The following is a 17589-nucleotide window of genomic DNA, read 5'->3' on the forward strand; positions in this document are numbered from 1 at the left end:
TTTACTTGCTAATGAATCTCACTGAGCTCAACCCTAAACCAAAAACTAGCACACAATCGACCAACCAACATAATCATACATATTTTTTAAGAAGACATTATTGAATAGTTAGTCGGTGATGTTCGACTAAATCGTCTTAACCAAATTAAAAATTATAATATCATACGAACCAAACTAATACAAAGTTCAAACTATTTTATCTATTTGATATCTTTGAGTGTATGGGCAAGTTTGTGTACATCTCGACTGTTTTCAATGAGACAAACTACCTGATCCTGCTACATTTGGTTTTAGAAAACAAACTCCATTGTGCACCCGAACAAACCCATAACCAAAATTATATTTTAACTCATAATTAAATTATAAAATTTAGAAAGTAGAATTAATTTGTTGGAAAGTCTAAAACAAACACTTCTATTTATATTCATAATGGGAATTTATTATTGAACTCAAAAATTGAGTTCCAAAAAAGGAAAATAAAGTGTTATTTGTTGGGTTGGTGGTAGGCTAGGCTCGGTGCCGCGTTTCCAAAAATTTCAATCCAACGATCAGATCACCACCAAATCCATTCCGAAAGTGACCGGCTTCATCTTATCTCACAGACAATCCTTTCCGTTGAAAAACAGTCAAACGCCTTGACCAACCTCCTAGCTGTTTCATCCTTACTGGGCGGTGACAAAATTACATCCCTCAGCCGAAACAACTTATCACAACCCTTGAATCTCTCTCACCCACGCGATTCCACCGCGGTTGAAAACAGTCGAGAGTATTAATCTCGGACAAGAAACGACGGATGCCATTACACGACGTCGTTTAAAGGTAGCGTGTGGTTTTCACGCTCTTAGAACAGGAGTAGGGTTTATTATTATTGAATGATAATGTAAGGAAGTACCACGATTAAACCTCCACACGTGCCAACACCCGCGCGGGAAAACAACGAAAAGTCAAAAAGGAGAGTTGACTGTGATTACTTAACCAATGAGAAAATGACACGTCGGTGAGCGCATTGAACTCAAGCCGCTTTTAAACATTTCTCTGTCATTTCAGTCGTCCCGGAAATAAGTAAAGGCCCCTTCCTTAGTTTTTTCCCCCACCTTCCTCTTTCATTCGCTCCTCTGGAAAAAAAAAAAAAAAAAAAACCTCAATCTTACCTTCTCTGTCTGGTTTCTTGCAGAGCGATTTCTAGGGTTTTCAGTGGGAGGTGGGGGGGTTTTTCACCTCTGAATTTCATGAATTCGTCTTCCATGGTGGATGGAGTTTTGACCCTAATCGCATTTGATAATTCAGCTCAATCCTTGCACCTTCTGACCTAATGACTTTTGACAGTAGTGAATGGCTCGATTTCACTTCCGCTTCCTTTTTGTTGCGCTTGTAGTAGTTGCTGTTCTTGTTACAGAGCCTCACTCTGTCTTGTCATCTACGTCCACCGACGAATTTTCTATTATCGATTACGATGCGTTTCTTTTTCACCAGGATTACTCGCCGCCGGCCCCACCGCCACCGCCGCCTCATCCACCTTCGGTTTCCTGCACCCGTGATTTAGATGGCGTTGGTTCGCTGGATACTACATGTCAGATTGTCAACGATTTGAACCTTACTCATGATGTTTATATAGCCGGGAAGGGGAATTTTTATATCCTGCCTGGGGTGAAATTTGATTGTCCTAAACCGGGGTGTTCGATTACTATTAACATTACTGGCAATTTTACGTTGAGCAATGATTCGTCTATATTTACCGGGAGTTTTGAGTTGGCCGCCGGTAATGCTAGCTTTCTCAATGGGTCTGTGGTGAATACGACGGCTTTAGCTGGGAATCCGCCACCACAGACTAGTGGGACGCCACAAACTATTGATGGGGCAGGTGGGGGACATGGAGGGAGGGGAGCATGTTGTTTGACGGATAAAACTAAGCTTCCTGAAGACGTTTGGGGAGGTGATGCATACTCATGGGCGTCGCTGCAGAAGCCTAGCAGTTTTGGGAGCCGGGGTGGTTCAACGAGCAAGGAGGTGGACTATGGTGGAATGGGTGGCGGGAGGGTGAAGTTGGACGTCCACGACCTTCTAGTAATTGATGGGGCTGTTCTTGCCGATGGGGGTGATGGAGGGACAAAAGGTGGAGGTGGGTCGGGTGGCAGCATCTATATCCTTGCTCACAAAATGTAACTATCATCGTATCTCCCCATCTGTTTGTTCGCTCTCTTTAATTTCAGCTTGTTTTCACATTGGAACAGTGCATATCTGCTCCTATTTGTTCGATTATTTTATCGTTGGATGAGTGAGAATATTTGAGAGCCTAATGCAGCTGGTTTCCATTTTACCATTCTTTTAAAAAAAAATCTGGTTCTTTTTGTTTTCATAAAACATGGACATGGAACAAAATTGAATATTAAAGTATTTTTCTTGTGAAGAACAGGATTGGTGACGGCAAGATAAGTGCATGTGGAGGTAATGGATACGGTGGAGGTGGTGGTGGAAGAATCGCTGTTGATGTTTTCAGCAGGCATGATGATCCTCGAATTTTTGTTCATGGTGAGAGTTCTAAGCAATTAGCGAACTTCAGTGTTGTATATGTTACGAAGTAATGTGCTGTATCACATCAACGTATACAAACACATACCCATTACCATTTCACAAACACACGACTATGTACATACATACACACACACACACACACACACACACACACACACATATATATATATAATGTATGTATGCATGCATGAATTTTGTTCTTCAATCTGTGCTTCAGTATCATGTTAAGATATTTATTGAACTCCAAGAATATGCATGGGGAGAGGCTGATTTATGTATGCTTCAGTTGCATACTTTGCTATTTTGTTGGATTGGTGTTTTCCCCTCCTTCTTTTGGACAGGAAACAAAGTATTTTATTGGTATTATGAAATATTACGAAGTGTGGGAAAGCGAAACCCTGAGCCATGGGGGATTACAAAATAAGAAATCCTCTAAAAGGTCAAAATGTCATTAAGACTGAGAAATAGAGTAAAGAGGAGTAAAATTTACACAACATTAGGATGGAGACTTGGAAATATTTGATTTTATATTCTACCAACTTTTATTATTTCCTTCTCATTTCATGCTCTATTGAGACTGTACTCTAATTTTTTTGAAGAAACATTATTTCACTAAATTATTGAACTGTTTACTCCTGCAAAAAAGGGTAAAAGTATTTTCAGAGGAGTGTGGATGATGCATTCTACAAGAACTTAAAAATATGTTTAGTATTAAAACTTGAAGCTTGTTTAAAACCACTCAATTTTCTATTTACTGGGAGACCGATTCTTGTTTATAGTATCATAAATATCTATTTATAGAATGGACTTCAGAAACATCCTTCTTGAGAGTCTCCACGTTCTTTACTTTTTCCCTTCATTTAGCTCTTCATGATGTTTGGTCCCCTTCTGGTGTTCAATGCTGTATTCAACCTTTTTCCCCTTGTGTATTTAGCACGAGTGAATGAAGCGAGATTGGACTGACTACTTTCATCTCTCAACAATTTTTCTACCATAATTCTTCTGTACTTCAACTGCTTGTTTGCAATGTAACTTTGTGCTTACTATGGATGTCATTGTGTTAATTCATTTAGTTGTATTGCTAAGCTGTCGCCAAATATATGTTATTCATGTAGGGGGACGTAGTTTGGCTTGCCCAGAAAATTCTGGTGGTGCTGGAACTCTGTATGATGCTGTTCCTCGAAGCCTTACAATTTCCAATCATAATTTGACAACAGATACGGACACACTTCTTTTGGAGTTTCCTAATCAACCACTCATGACAAATGTTTATGTTCGAAATAATGCCAGGGCTTCAGTTCCTTTGCTCTGGAGCCGTGTTCAGGTTTGTAATTAACCTGAAACATAGTTTAGATTGTTTATACAGGCACGAGAATCTGGTTATGGAGAAGTTCTACTTTACAGAGTAGTACAAACCATTTCATTTGAGCTATACATATACATATATATATCTTTTCCAAGTGGGACTCTATATTCCACAATTTTTTTGCCGATCCATTGCTAAATGAGGGGTGAATCCATCCCTAAGGTTGAGAGAACACTCTCTGGAACAATGTTCTATTCCAAAATAATATTCAAAAAGCTCCCATTACAATTCTTAAAGTAGCTATTTGTAGGCTTACAATAGGATAAAACAAATTATCAATTAAATCCAAACTTCTAATTATGCACTAATTAATCTAAATGCACCTAAACTTTTGTTTACTAAATTATGCTAATTATCTAACATTTCATCCTACATCACAAATGACTTTTTCAGTGACAAGAATTAGCTTTCCTTGGAAATATGCAATATTACCTTGACATATTGCATGCATCCATACTCATTCTGCTTTTGTTTGATGTTTTCTTTTATTTGTTCCTTCATGATTGTATATATTCTTTTTGAAGCATGAGCAAAACACTCGGCCAAATTTGTTTATTTTACATTTGTGCACCTTGAATTTCTGTGTATATTGTTCCTCATTGCCATACAATGCTTTCCTTCTCTTTCTTTCAACTAATTTGATCGTATTGTCTCTTCTTATTCTTCTACTTACCTTGCCTTACAGATAACGGCCAATTCCGCTTTCTAATATACTCTTCTTCAGCTATTGTTTGTCTCCTTTAAATTGGGGACCCAAACTAGCAAGAAAAAGACTGTTAATTTACCATCTCTTCTGATTTGTCCCCTTCAGTGATAGAATTAAGTATCTAGCTCTTCTGATATTTGATGCTTTACCTTTTCTTATTTGAACTGTTATTTTACCTAATTAACTAATATTTAGGCGAGTTTTACTGAACCCAGTATTCTAGCTGATGTTGATTTCTGAAACTTATGTGCCTTGCATCTTAGGAAATGTTTTGTAGATTATCATTTGTTGTGTATGGCTTGGTAGTTGGTATAAAAAGTGAAACTAGCATCATATTGTGCATGCCAAGTTCTCATTTGATTCTTCTAATGTATATTTTTCGTCTCCCTCGTGGTTATGTTGAGATGAGCTCTATCAACAATCTCAATCTTGGTTTTCAATACTATAAACTAGGTTCAAGGTCAGATTAGTCTCTTATCTGGTGGAGTTTTGTGTTTTGGGCTGGCACACTATGCGTCATCAGAGTTTGAGCTATTGGCAGAAGAACTTCTAATGAGCAACTCAGAAATCAAGGTAAACCTTTTTTCTTTGTGTAGTACAATTATGCTTTGCATGCCTGCAGTACATCTATTTTTCGTCTGTTCATGATTTAGAAATGGGAAGCAATGTTTATCATGGTCAAACCTTTTTGTTTCATGCATGAGTTGGTTTGTCTTCGTTTCTCTCTCTTTTCTTTTCGCTTTTGGTATGCTTGGGTTTTATCTTTTGTGCTTGTACTTTTGTTTCATTGTCAATTTTCAACTTATGGAATGGTTTTCCTACACAGCACAACACCATGAATATGTAGAAAATGGGTAGCAAGGGGGATTGGGAACCTTGATACTCTTTGAGCCAACTCTATCTATTATCCTTCTAATTTTTTTTTCCTTATTCTCAATGGAAGCTTGGTTTTTCATATATGTGTGTGTGCAAACAAATAAAACTTTGCCTTTTTCAGCTAAACCTATCAACTTCTCATTAAAGTAACTTCTTTCCTCTTCTTCTTCGTTTTATTTTTATTTTTTTCTGTGGTGGGTATGATACAGCAATTTAACAAGGAAAAAAAAAAAAAAGTTTTTCCTTTCTCAGCGCTGGAAATAGGTGAACTGCATTGGTAGTACTAATATATACCTCCCAGTTTCCTGTATTTTTATGATATTTTGTATATATGATTGGTATAGTTTAATTAATTCTATTTCCTTTGGGTGTATAGCACTTTGGTATTGCTAATTATCGATATGTTATAATTTATTTGCATTGTGATGTGAGAATGCTCGGTCTACAATTCCAGGTGTATGGGGCACTACGCATGTCAGTGAAAATGTTTTTGATGTGGAATTCTAAATTGCTTATAGATGGAGGTGGAGATTCAGGCGTTGTGACATCCTTGCTTGAGGCTAGTAACTTAATTGTTCTTCGGGTAATTTAATCACCACTTCGTTGACATAGTTTTTTTTTGTAGCCTTCCATTTTAAGGCATCTCATTCTTTTATTTTTCATATAGGAATCATCTGTTATACATTCTAATGCTAACCTGGGAGTCCATGGACAAGGTTTATTGAACTTGTCAGGTCCTGGAGATTGGATTGAAGCACAGCGTCTAGTTCTGTCTCTATTCTATAGTATTCATGTAAGTATCACTGAATTTGCTATCTGATTGACCGTCAGTTTTATACTTACCTTATGCCTTAGTTGGATCAACTATGGAATTCTTACTCTTCAAGTTGGATAAAATATTCTTTCTGAAGTACATTATTTAATTAGCAGAATCATTAAATCCTTTGTTTTACTTGATGGGAATCATTAGTGGGCCAATCTTAATGTGTGGCTTGGTAGGTTAACTGTCTGTGTTTGGTTATTAATTTGGCCATCTATTTTTGGAAAAAAGGTTGGTCCTGGATCTATTTTGCGAGGCCCTTTAGATGATGCAGCAAAAAATACTGTGTAAGTTTGAATTTGGCTTTTGTTTCTCTCGTTCATAGTCTATCCTTTCAAACCTGCTTATTTTAATTTCACATCTTATAGGACTCCTAAGCTCTACTGTGAAGACCAAGATTGCCCTATTGAACTATTCCATCCACCAGAAGATTGCAATGTGAACTCATCACTATCTTTCACCCTCCAGGTGCTTATTAGAATGGAACTAGTCTGGCATGGAATTTACATTTTTGTAGTGAATTGACACTTTGTTGCCTTTTCAGATCTGCAGAGTTGAAGATATCACCGTAGAGGGTCTTATCAAAGGTTCGGTTGTTCATTTCCACAGGGCAAGATCTATAATCGTCCAGTCTTACGGAATGATCAGTGCATCTGGGATGGGTAGGTTGATTAGGTTTTCCCTTATTATGTGTTTTTTCATTTTCATTCCTTTGTTTTGCTTTGCTATGCATCCTCACACTTACACCTGAAAGTCCCGGTACATTTTAAAGTTAAAAATACTATGGAAGGCAAGCTATTCCTTTCATATTTTAGCAGAAAGTGTGCTGTTCTGTTTTGCATTGGAATTTAATTTGTGTATGACTTAGTGGCATGCGAGACAATTAGATCTGTTTGGTGTCTATATCCTCTCCTTTCCTCCCTCCTTAAAAATGAAGGAAAGGGCATACGAGGGCTACTAACAAAGAGAGGGTGTTAGGTTCTTTTAGTTACCTAGAGAACTATTTTTCTACTAGTTAATTCTGTTCGCTTGCTTGTTTCTAGCTTCTACTCTATGTAGCTGTATTCGGTTGGAAAAGAAACATTTTTTTTATATAGTTTGTTCATTTTTTAATTTGAACATTTTGCAATTACAGGCTGCACTGGAGGTGTGGGAAGAGGGCATATCGTAGGCAGTGGAATATACAGTGGTGGCGGGTATGGTGGTAGAGGTGGGGAAGGTTGCTTCAATAATAACTGTGTTCCAGGTGGCATCTCTTATGGAGAAGCAGGTCTTCCCTGTGAGCTTGGTAGCGGGAGTGGAAATGATAGTTTAGCTAGTTTCTCTTCAGGTGGAGGCATTATAGGTGAGTTTATAGTTTGCATGTTCTATTTCCATTTTGAGACTTCAATCCAAATAAATACTCAGCTTCTATTAAATTCGCTTAACAGCCATTCAATTTCTTTACTACATTTTTGTTATATATGCAGTGATGGGCTCATTAGCGCATCCATTGTCAAGCTTATCCATTGAAGGCTTGGTGACATCTGATGGAGACAATTTCAACGGAACTTCAGAAGTGAAGAAGTTAACTAATATGCAAGACAATAGTGCAGGTCCTGGGGGAGGGTCTGGTGGAACTATCCTCCTGTTTCTTCGTACGCTGACTCTTGGTTCATCTGCTGTTCTTTCAAGTGTTGGTGGATATAGTATAGCAAATGGAAGTGGTGGAGGTGGCGGAGGAAGGATTCACTTTCATTGGGCCGATATAGCTACAGGAGATGTGTACCAGCCCATTGCTAGTGTGAGAGGACACATTGATACGTGGTTAGTACATTGCCCATACTAAGTTCTATGTTAGGGTTCATTCCCGTAAATGTCATGGGATATGTTTGTCAACTTAATTATTAGGCTGCTATTTTGTATTTTGGCTCCTTTTGGATATATTTTTTTTGTTTTGGAAGCAAAATTCCAACGAACGGAGAGATTGAGAAGGATTCTTCACTCCATGAGGTGAAATCTGGAGGGGTTCTTCTCTTGTACGTTATTCATGGTATTTGATGCTGCCAGGGATGTAATCCAGAGGAATAACTTCGTCTATGAAGGGTTGTTCCCCTTTCAGATCAACTTATAAAAGCTTCTTGTATAAAACCCTCCTATTTTTCATATTTGAGTTCATTTGGAGAGTTAAGGATTGGAAAACTATAAGAAACTATTTCATACCCTTGTAAGATCTTGATGAGAATTGTGTTGATAGAAACCAAAGAGAAGTTGTCTGATTGGTAAATGGATGATATAAGTGTCATCTCTCCTTGAAGTATATATACCAGTCCTGGACAACCTAGAACACAACATAATATTTAAAGCTTCTGGATTTTCTGTTTCTGTTATAGTGCTCTGTGATACCTTCTCAGCTTTTGTTTTGTTATAACTAGATAGGATGCCGACGACTGTATTTATTTCTGCAGGTTTAATTGCATGGTGTAGCTGTTCAAGGGTTCTCTTTTTACAGTTTAGCAAAAGGAATAAATCCTCTCTTTTAACCATCGATTGCTTGTTTTTTGCAGCGGAGGTACAGGTGGTGAACAGGGTGGTGGAGGTGAAAGTGGTACCGTGACTGGGAGAGCGTGCCCTAAAGGTCTCTACGGAACATTTTGTGAGGTCTGTTTTTGGTCCTTTTGATAGGTTACTACCTGGTTTGGATCGTGATTTAAAAATGTTTTATGTTTTAGTTTTTCAGAAACAATGAACGTGTATGACATGAAAACACCACACTTTCCAAATATTGTGAAATTGATTCAGACAAATTCCAGAAAGAAGATTTTAGAAAATGTTTAAAATGTTATTTAAGCATATGTAGATCCTTTCCTTTTATCAGTTAAAGATCAATTATTTGAAATTCTAAAATATTTCAAATAATTTGATGGATTTTTTAAATTCTTTTTATTTTGATGACATTTTGTGGTGGACGTAGTTTTAGATTTTTAAAAAAGGTTTTCGTGCGAGTCTTCTTGATTACGTTGTTGTCAAAATCCTATTTTCAAATGATTTTACCTTTTCATTTGTTTTTCGTTTTTCCCCTCTGATGCCTTATTTCTGTCTACCATTTTGGGCCTTGTTTATGTGGCTCCTTGAACTCCATTGTCCACATGTTTATTGGCATCTCCTAAATTTGAAGAGATGAGGATAAAATCCAAAGAAAATACATTCTTAGTGAGTCAAGTTTAATCTCAAACTTTCAATTGCTTCAAAATTCCAAACTTGGATATGCTACACAATTAGTACAGCTTCAACTAAAAACTATCCTTGAACCGACCAGCAAATTACTCCAAATTCTAAAATGAAGTCACACGATACCGAAATACTTGAATTCAGTACCGAAGTACTTGAATCTAGCCAATCCAGCATGTAAAAGTTTCTGCACACCTCCACTATTCTAACAGGCTAGACCTTGCTAAAACAATAATCCTAGGTGGATGTTTTTTTAATGAACAAAAAAAGTCTCAAGTGGGTATCCACTCTGACTTGAATCTCATTCTCTTGACCTTATTGACCACTCGGTTAATCTATTAGGCTTGAACCCCACACACGTAATCATATTGACCATTTGGCCAACCCATGGTGATTAATTTAGGCTGTTTTGTTGTATTGCCCCTTTGTATTTACTATTGTTTTTCTCTATGAAATTATGGTTTTTCAAAAAAAGAAAAAAAGAAAAAAGAAAAAAGGAAAATAGAGGTCAAACTCAGAAGCAGAAATGTCTGAACTCAACTTTAAGAAGGTCCAGTGTCATGAAATGAACCAATACCAACAAATACCCTTGTTCAGCCATAGCCATAAATTCTAAAAAGAAAAATTTATACGTTTAATTAGACCATTAGGGTTTTTAATCTCTCCACCACTCTCTCAAGTGGATAAATATCTGTAATGTTTCCAGGAATGTCCCGCCGGTACTTTCAAGAATGTTAGTGGATCTGATAGAGCTCTTTGTCAACAATGTCCTCCTGATGAGCTTCCACACCGTGCCATTTACGTATCTGTTCGAGGTATTTTCTTATTCATGTTCTGAAGGTCAGAGCTCAACAGAGAATTAATGGCTAATGAATGTACTGTTTTGTGGATTTTGAGAGTGCTTTGGTCTCTTGTCGTGCAGAATAACATGATTACCTCAATCTATGCGTTTCATTCCTTTAACTTCTATAGACTGATTGTAAGATTCAAGGTTAACAACATATGCGATGCCAGTGAACCTCATATTAACTTCTTTCAGGTGGCATTGCTGAAACTCCTTGCCCTTACAGATGCATTTCAGATAGGTACCACATGCCAAAATGTTATACTGCTCTTGAAGAGTTAATTTATACATTTGGGGGTCCTTGGCTATTTTGTGGTCTTCTACTTGGTCTCCTTGTTCTGCTGGCATTGGTGCTTAGTGTTGCACGGATGAAATTTGTCGGGGTGGATGAGCTACCTGGCCCTGTTCCAACTCAACATGGATCTCAAATAGATCATTCCTTTCCTTTCTTGGAGTCATTGAATGAGGTTTTTCTCTAATGAAATGACCTTTAATCCCTCTGACTCATCCTAAATACATAAATTAATGAAGTTTTATTAATACGGTGCTTTATGTGTTATAGGTCTTGGAAACAAATAGAGCTGAGGAGTCTCAGAGCCATGTGTATAGAGTGTACTTTATGGGTCCGAACACCTTTAGTGAACCCTGGCATCTTTCACATTCCCCTCCCGAACAACTGAAAGAGATTGTGTAAGCAATAATGATTTATTGCTTTCAATGCATTTCGTTGATGTTAACATGTCTTCAATATACTATTTCGTTTTTCGCTATCAATTAAATGACCTCTTATCTAATACTTTTATCTGTAGCCAGGTGCTTGTACTGGATTAACATTTGAGTTCCTCTATTTTGATAATCAGATACGAGAGTGCGTTTAATACATTTGTGAATGAGATCAATGCTATAGCAGCATATCAATGGTGGGAGGGTGCAGTTTACAGCATTCTTTCTGCCCTTGCATATCCTCTTGCATGGTCATGGCAGCAATGGCGTCGAAGGCTGAAGCTGCAACGTCTCCGTGAATTTGTTAGATCAGAATATGATCATGCTTGCTTGCGATCTTGCCGCTCTCGTGCTCTTTATGAAGGCATTAAGGTAGGTTTGTATCTTTGTCATGTTTTATTGTCCAATATAAGTTTCATCTATATCTTCGGGGTTTTGGAATCTTTGCTGTCTATGTAGATGTTGAACTCACTCTTTACTTGCTATCATATGGGAATTCTTCTTCTTACGAGAAGCAGCGATTTCTTAAAAAAAAAAAACATGAAAAAAATAGAAGGCACAAAAAGACAGCCCAACAAAAGGCGCCAAGTTCGACTAGTTATACCAAAAAAATAAGACTCCAATCCAAGATTGCTCTTTTAGATTGTCTTAACAACCTTTCTGAAGATCACATGTTTTATGCCCTCTAACTTCATCTGTTGTTGCTTTGCTCATTTTAGACGTGTGTATGGGGTTTCTTCTATATCTTCGGGGTTTTGGAATCTTTGCTGTCTATGTAGATGTTGAACTCACTCTTTACTTGCTATCATATGGGAATTCTTCTTCTTACGAGAAGCAGCGATTTCTTAAAAAAAAAAAAACATGAAAAAAATAGAAGGCAAAAAAGACAGCCCAACAAAAGGAGCCAAGTTCGACTAGTTATACCAAAAAAATAAGACTCCAATCCAAGATTGCTCTTTTAGATTGTCTTAACAACCTTTCTGAAGATCACATGTTTTATGCCCTCTAACTTCATCTGTTGTTGCTTTGCTCATTTTAGACGTGTGTATGGGGTTTCTTCTATATCTTCGGGGTTTTGGAATCTTTGCTGTCTATGTAGATGTTGAACTCACTCTTTACCTGCTATCATATGGGAATTCTTCTTCTTACGAGAAGCAGCGATTTCTTAAAAAAAAAAAAACATGAAAAAAATAGAAGGCACAAAAAGACAGCCCAACAAAAGGAGCCAAGTTCGACTAGTTATACCAAAAAAATAAGACTCCAATCCAAGATTGCTCTTTTAGATTGTCTTAACAACCTTTCTGAAGATCACATGTTTTATGCCCTCTAACTTCATCTGTTGTTGCTTTGCTCATTTTAGACGTGTGTATGGGGTGAGCAAGACTTAATTTTGAAACGAATTCCTAGATGGAGGTACTGTGTGCAGAGGATCAGGCGAGCTATTAATATTTTAAAAGAAGGAAAAAATAATGAACTAATGGAAAGGTGAACTTGTAGAGAAAATGACATTGAAAGTCTAGTTTTTCCTAAATGATTAATATATCCTAATGTAAGCTCTTTTCTCAAGAACTTTTGGGAGGAGCTGCACTTAAAATGATTGGTTGGAAATCTTACAGATAAACGGGCCTAGGGCTGAGATGGTAGAATATAATACTGATTTAACTGCATTTAATCGCAGTTTATATGCCATCGATAACTAGGATATGAATGTTTGATCGTCAAAGGCTAGGTTTAGATGACCCTTTAGGGAGGAGGGGATTGCCATCTTTGGACCCACACTATCTCATTTTTCCACTTCAAACTTATTTGAGCAATAGAATGTGTTTGATTAAAAATTTTCATTGTGTTCGAGTGGAATGGCATCAACACAATAACCAACCTTTTATTTTGATATAATAACCAACTATGATTATATCCGCCTATTGTCGAGGAGTCTAGAGCTTCACCTCCAATATTCGATTATTTTTTGAATCTAGGGAGGGGAGTTCTGGAAATTAAGTTTGTAATGATTTAGTTGAATGGAGTTTGGGGGAGGGGAGTTTTGTTGAATGGAAACTTGAAATGGAGTTTTTCAACTTGGTGGTGGAAAAATAAGTTAAAACAAGACAATAAGGATATGGATCGATGAGAAGCCATTGAGAAGTGTTTTTTTGGAAGTGGAGGACGAGCGTGGCACCAGATGGGGGGAGTTGGATGGATGACTTTGTGAGTATGAGTCTTAGTCTCTTTGGAAAATGGCTTTGTCCCTTTAATGCCACGGGGTAATTCATAATTGTGAGTAGGTGTAGCTAATGGTTTTCACTTTAGTGGAAGAGACTTCCAATCAAGTTTCTGTAGTTTTCACTCAAGCCTGGAGGGTTTGTTCTCTGGTTTTCTCTTTTCTTTTAGCATGTTTCTTTTGCATGCAATGATGTTGGGGCGATCTGTTTATGATAGAACAATTAAGGGGCCCATCTTTGTTTTCTCGAACTTGTCCTCAACAATATAATCTTCCCTTGCTAATCCAGGAACTTTTTGATTGCCGCTACTCATTCCTTTTTGGTATAGTTGGACGTTATCGAATGTCCTTAGCATCTATTTACGAAAGAAACGATATTATTGATATTTGATGTGAAAACTTCTTAAAAATTTTGCTTCCTTTTAGTCATCGATTAATTTTATGATCTTTTTTTAATGTGCAATTCACTTTGGACCTGCTGGTCTCTCAAGTTTTCTACTGCTATATTAATCGTATATGTGTGCATTATCTATCTGCTCCTCCTTTCTTGGTTTTCTCTCTCCAAAACCATTATCCTTCATGTGTAAGTAGCTAGCTTAGTGCATGATGTTTAGCTCTGATAATTTCAGCTGATTTTTGTGCAACTATAGGTCGCAGCAACATCCGATCTAATGCTTGCATTTGTGGACTTCTTTCTGGGTGGAGACGAAAAAAGAACTGATCTTCCTCCTCGTTTGAATCAAAGATTTCCACTGTCTTTACTCTTTGGAGGCGATGGAAGTTACATGGCTTCTTTTTCACTTCATAACGACAACATTCTTACAAGTCTCATGAGTCAGGTTTGCTAATAGGAACTCGAATTTCAATTACTCCTACTGTTGTGTAAACAATCATATTAAATAGATTTTTCTCCTGGAATTCTATGGGTTTTGCATTATGATTTGCAGGCTCTACCACCTACGACGTGGTACCGAATGGTTGCTGGTCTTAACGCACAGTTACGGTTGGTTCGTCGTGGTCAGCTTAGATCAACATTTCTACCTGTTGTTAGATGGCTGGAAAATTTTGCAAATCCTGCTTTGAGGAATCATGGCATTCGTGTGGATCTTGCATGGTTTCAGGCTACAGCCTGTGGTTATTGCCAGTATGGTCTCCTCATTTATGCCGCTGAAGGAACCAGTCCTCCGCCCACAAGAAGTCATGAAAATGAACAATATGACCAAAGTTCATGGTAATATATATTATTTTGGAGATGTTGAAAAAATGCTTTATGGTTTTGATCATTATCTGACATACAAGATTAGCTGTAGATATATTTGCACATTTCTTGCATACTTCTGCGGTCAGATTCGTTTATATTTTATGTTCTACTCTCGTTTTCCAGTGTAAAGAACATTCCTAGAGAAAATCAGTCTCTCCTTTCGAGGGAAGAAACACATTTAAGCCAGAACCATGTTTCCACTGAAGGCAGTGCAAAGCGAAAGAAGAGATATGGTGGCATTTTAGATGTCAGCAGCCTACAAATGCTCGAGGAGAAGAGAGATGTATCTTGCCCTCTATCTTATGTGCTTCACAATACTAAACCTGTTGGTCACCAGGTACATACGTCAATGTTGTCCAAAGCTTTAACGCATGGTTAACTTATAGTTTCAAGTTTGGAGGGTGGTTTGTGATGTAGGACCTTACACATGTTGGTATTATTCTTCTGCCAATTGCAGGATCTTGTTGGTTTAGTCATATCAATGCTACTTCTAGGGGATTTCAGCTTGGTTTTGCTTACCCTGCTCCAGATGTTCTCATTCTCGTTGGCAGACGTTTTTCTAGTTCTATTTATTTTGCCTCTCGGCATTCTCCTCCCATTCCCTGCTGGAATCAATGCCTTATTCAGCCAAGGACCTAGACGTTCTGCAGGGCTCGCTCGTGTCTACGCGTTGTGGAACCTCACATCCTTGGTCAATGTTGTAAGTCCCATCACGTTCACTTCCATTACCTGAATATTCAAGCCAAAACTGTTTGTGTTCACTAACTCATGACTTCATCATTGGACCATCCCATCTGATTGGTTGCTTTACCTTTTGCCCAGTTGGTTGCATTTCTCTGTGGGTATGTTCACTCAAAATCTCAATCGTCCAAGCATCCAAGCTTTCAGCCATGGACTATTAACATGTGAGAGGTTTCTTCCATGAGCTGAAAAGAAGTGAACTTTCATTATTCTTCAGAACTCCAAACTGATGGACATATGATGATATATTTGTTTTTTGTGTTTTCCAGGGATGAAAGTGAATGGTGGATCTTCCCAGCGGGATTGGTTGTTTGTAAATTTCTCCAATCCCGACTCGTTAATTGGCACGTTGCGAATCTGGAGATCCAAGATCGATCCTTGTACAGTAACGAGTTCGATATGTTCTGGCAGTCCTGATGATTATATAATTATTTGCTCATCTTGACAGAGACTCTATTTTCTCTTACCTTGTCTTTTTTTCTGGGGGAGGGAAAGTTGTTCTTCACCACATGGGTTTGCTCGTTGGCTGGCAGGCTTCATCATCATCCCACACTCAATTGACTCTTAGGGCAGAAGTAGATAACAACCCAAATCATCTTAAATTTAAAACCCAAACAAATAGATAAAGAGAAAAAAGAACAAAAAAAAAAAAAAAAGGCATTCTCCCAATTGTAATCAAATCCTCTGTTTTATTTCCCTAAAGACACCATCTTCCTTTTCCTTTTCCTTTTCCTTTGTGTTGTTCACAGTGATGTATATATTTTGGGATTTGTGTTATTTCCCTTTGAATCCCAACCTGTCTGGTAGATTTAACATCCTTTTTTACTGTAATAAGCTCAGTGGCTATGGCGGAGAACTGTCTGAATTGTTAACACTATGAGCATTGAGTCTTTACTAATCTAATGGTTCTGAAATTTGTGATTTATTTCATCCTTAAACAGATCATCACAGAGAAGCTTAACTAAAGCAGACGATACACAAACACTATACCACTCGATTTCAAAACCCTAACCCTAAATCTCCAACAAACGCCATTTTTTGTACCTTCAGCCTTTCCTTCCTTCATCTCCCTCCCCGTTTCTGTAATTTTGCCTCCAGCGGCCTCTTCACCGTCACGTACCTGTACATCCACGTCAGTGCCGCTATCGCTGCCACCGTACAAGTTGCTGAGAAGAAGAATCCGGCAGCCGCGAGGACCAGAACAGTTGCGGCGGGTACCAAAATCGGACTAAACAAGACGAGAATCGGAGTGGACAGTATGAGGATTAGAACTGTTCCTGTTATAGTCAATCCAGAAGAGACGAGGAAGATGGTACCGATGGTTGCCGCCGTCAAGAACTTGACGATGTGGCGAGAGGAGGGAGGGGAGTCGTAGAGAGTCCGACTGGTCGCCGGTCTTGATTGATTGGACATGATGATCGCGAAGGCTTCGCCGCTGTGATTTTGATGGAGTTGACAATACGATTTCGCTCGTCTTTTTGTGGATAACGTATAAATAATAGAAATTTCATGCGGAGGAGATGAAATTTGAGATTTTTTAATTCGTACGTGTCGACGTTGCATGGCCTTCAATCTTGGTGGAACGACACGTCGTACAATATAATCTAATTAGATTTTTACTAAGGTTGGAAATTAAATTTTAAAATATAATGAATGTTTCACAATTAAAATTAAAGTTATCAGGAAGAAAAAATTATATACAAATCACTAATCTTTGATAGTTTATGTCAGTTAGAGGCTCTTTTGATTAATTTGTGATTTCGGGTCACATTTGCAGTAGTAAGACCTAGAACAGAAGAACGCTAGTTAGTGATTACGTCCCGCCGACCCAGTGACGCACCTAGAACAGAGTTACAGCAATTTCACTTTTTTTTTTCTAAGGTTCCTTATTCACCACTTTGCGTTCGTGATGAGCTGGTTTCACTCCTTCTGAAAATGGGACGAGATCCCTTTTGAAAACCTAATGAAGGGGCAAAGTTGATGTATGCCAAAGAGGATTGTTCTATAGGAGCACTTATTCAACTTTGGATGGTCAACGAACCTCTCAGTAAGCCTTGAAGAGCGAATTGTCATAAGAGACAGGATATGCTGTTCGTGTAGCTAGAATCTAAAAATTCTTTTTTCTTTTTCTTTTTATGTTATATAGCTCTGCAAGCAAGGAGGGCGAGAGAATCAAGGGGGCTTCCACGGGCGATTTTGTAACCACAGTGCACACCTCTAAACAAACTAAAAAAATTTCAACCCCAACGTTTCGTTCTTAGATAATCTACTCTGCCTAGTTTTTTTCCTTAG

At 37.9% G+C, this 17589-nt stretch overlaps 1 protein-coding gene across 1 annotated transcript; it reads left to right on the top strand.

The window, feature by feature from the left end:
- The first annotated feature begins 1093 nt into the window (after positions 1–1093).
- Positions 1094–16222, top strand: LOC111805058 (uncharacterized). The gene is made up of 22 exons (XM_023689925.2): positions 1094–2159; positions 2414–2529; positions 3648–3856; positions 5058–5177; positions 5935–6063; positions 6148–6273; positions 6532–6587; positions 6669–6768; positions 6845–6962; positions 7436–7645; positions 7770–8106; positions 8847–8940; positions 10217–10325; positions 10550–10821; positions 10917–11044; positions 11215–11449; positions 13946–14134; positions 14243–14526; positions 14680–14893; positions 15014–15256; positions 15379–15461; positions 15567–16222. The coding sequence occupies exons 1-22, from the start codon at positions 1333–1335 to the stop codon at positions 15712–15714; spliced, it is 4347 nt and encodes a 1448-aa protein (XP_023545693.1). The 5' UTR covers positions 1094–1332; the 3' UTR covers positions 15715–16222.
- Positions 16223–17589: the final 1367 nt, after the last annotated feature.

The sequence above is a fragment of the Cucurbita pepo genome, chromosome 11 (assembly GCF_057944985.1).
Source record: "Cucurbita pepo subsp. pepo isolate OVF chromosome 11, ASM5794498v1, whole genome shotgun sequence".
NCBI lineage: Eukaryota > Viridiplantae > Streptophyta > Magnoliopsida > Cucurbitales > Cucurbitaceae > Cucurbita > Cucurbita pepo.

Bases quoted from the DNA above. Each gene is read 5' to 3' on its own strand.
- LOC111805058 (XM_023689925.2), top strand. From the start codon at position 1,333: ATGGCTCGATTTCACTTCCGCTTCCTTTTTGTTGCGCTTGTAGTAGTT. The intron at 6,769-6,844 runs GTGCTTATTAGA...TTGCCTTTTCAG, and splicing joins CACTATCTTTCACCCTCCAG to ATCTGCAGAGTTGAAGATAT. The intron at 14,527-14,679 runs GTAATATATATT...CTCGTTTTCCAG, and splicing joins CAATATGACCAAAGTTCATG to TGTAAAGAACATTCCTAGAG.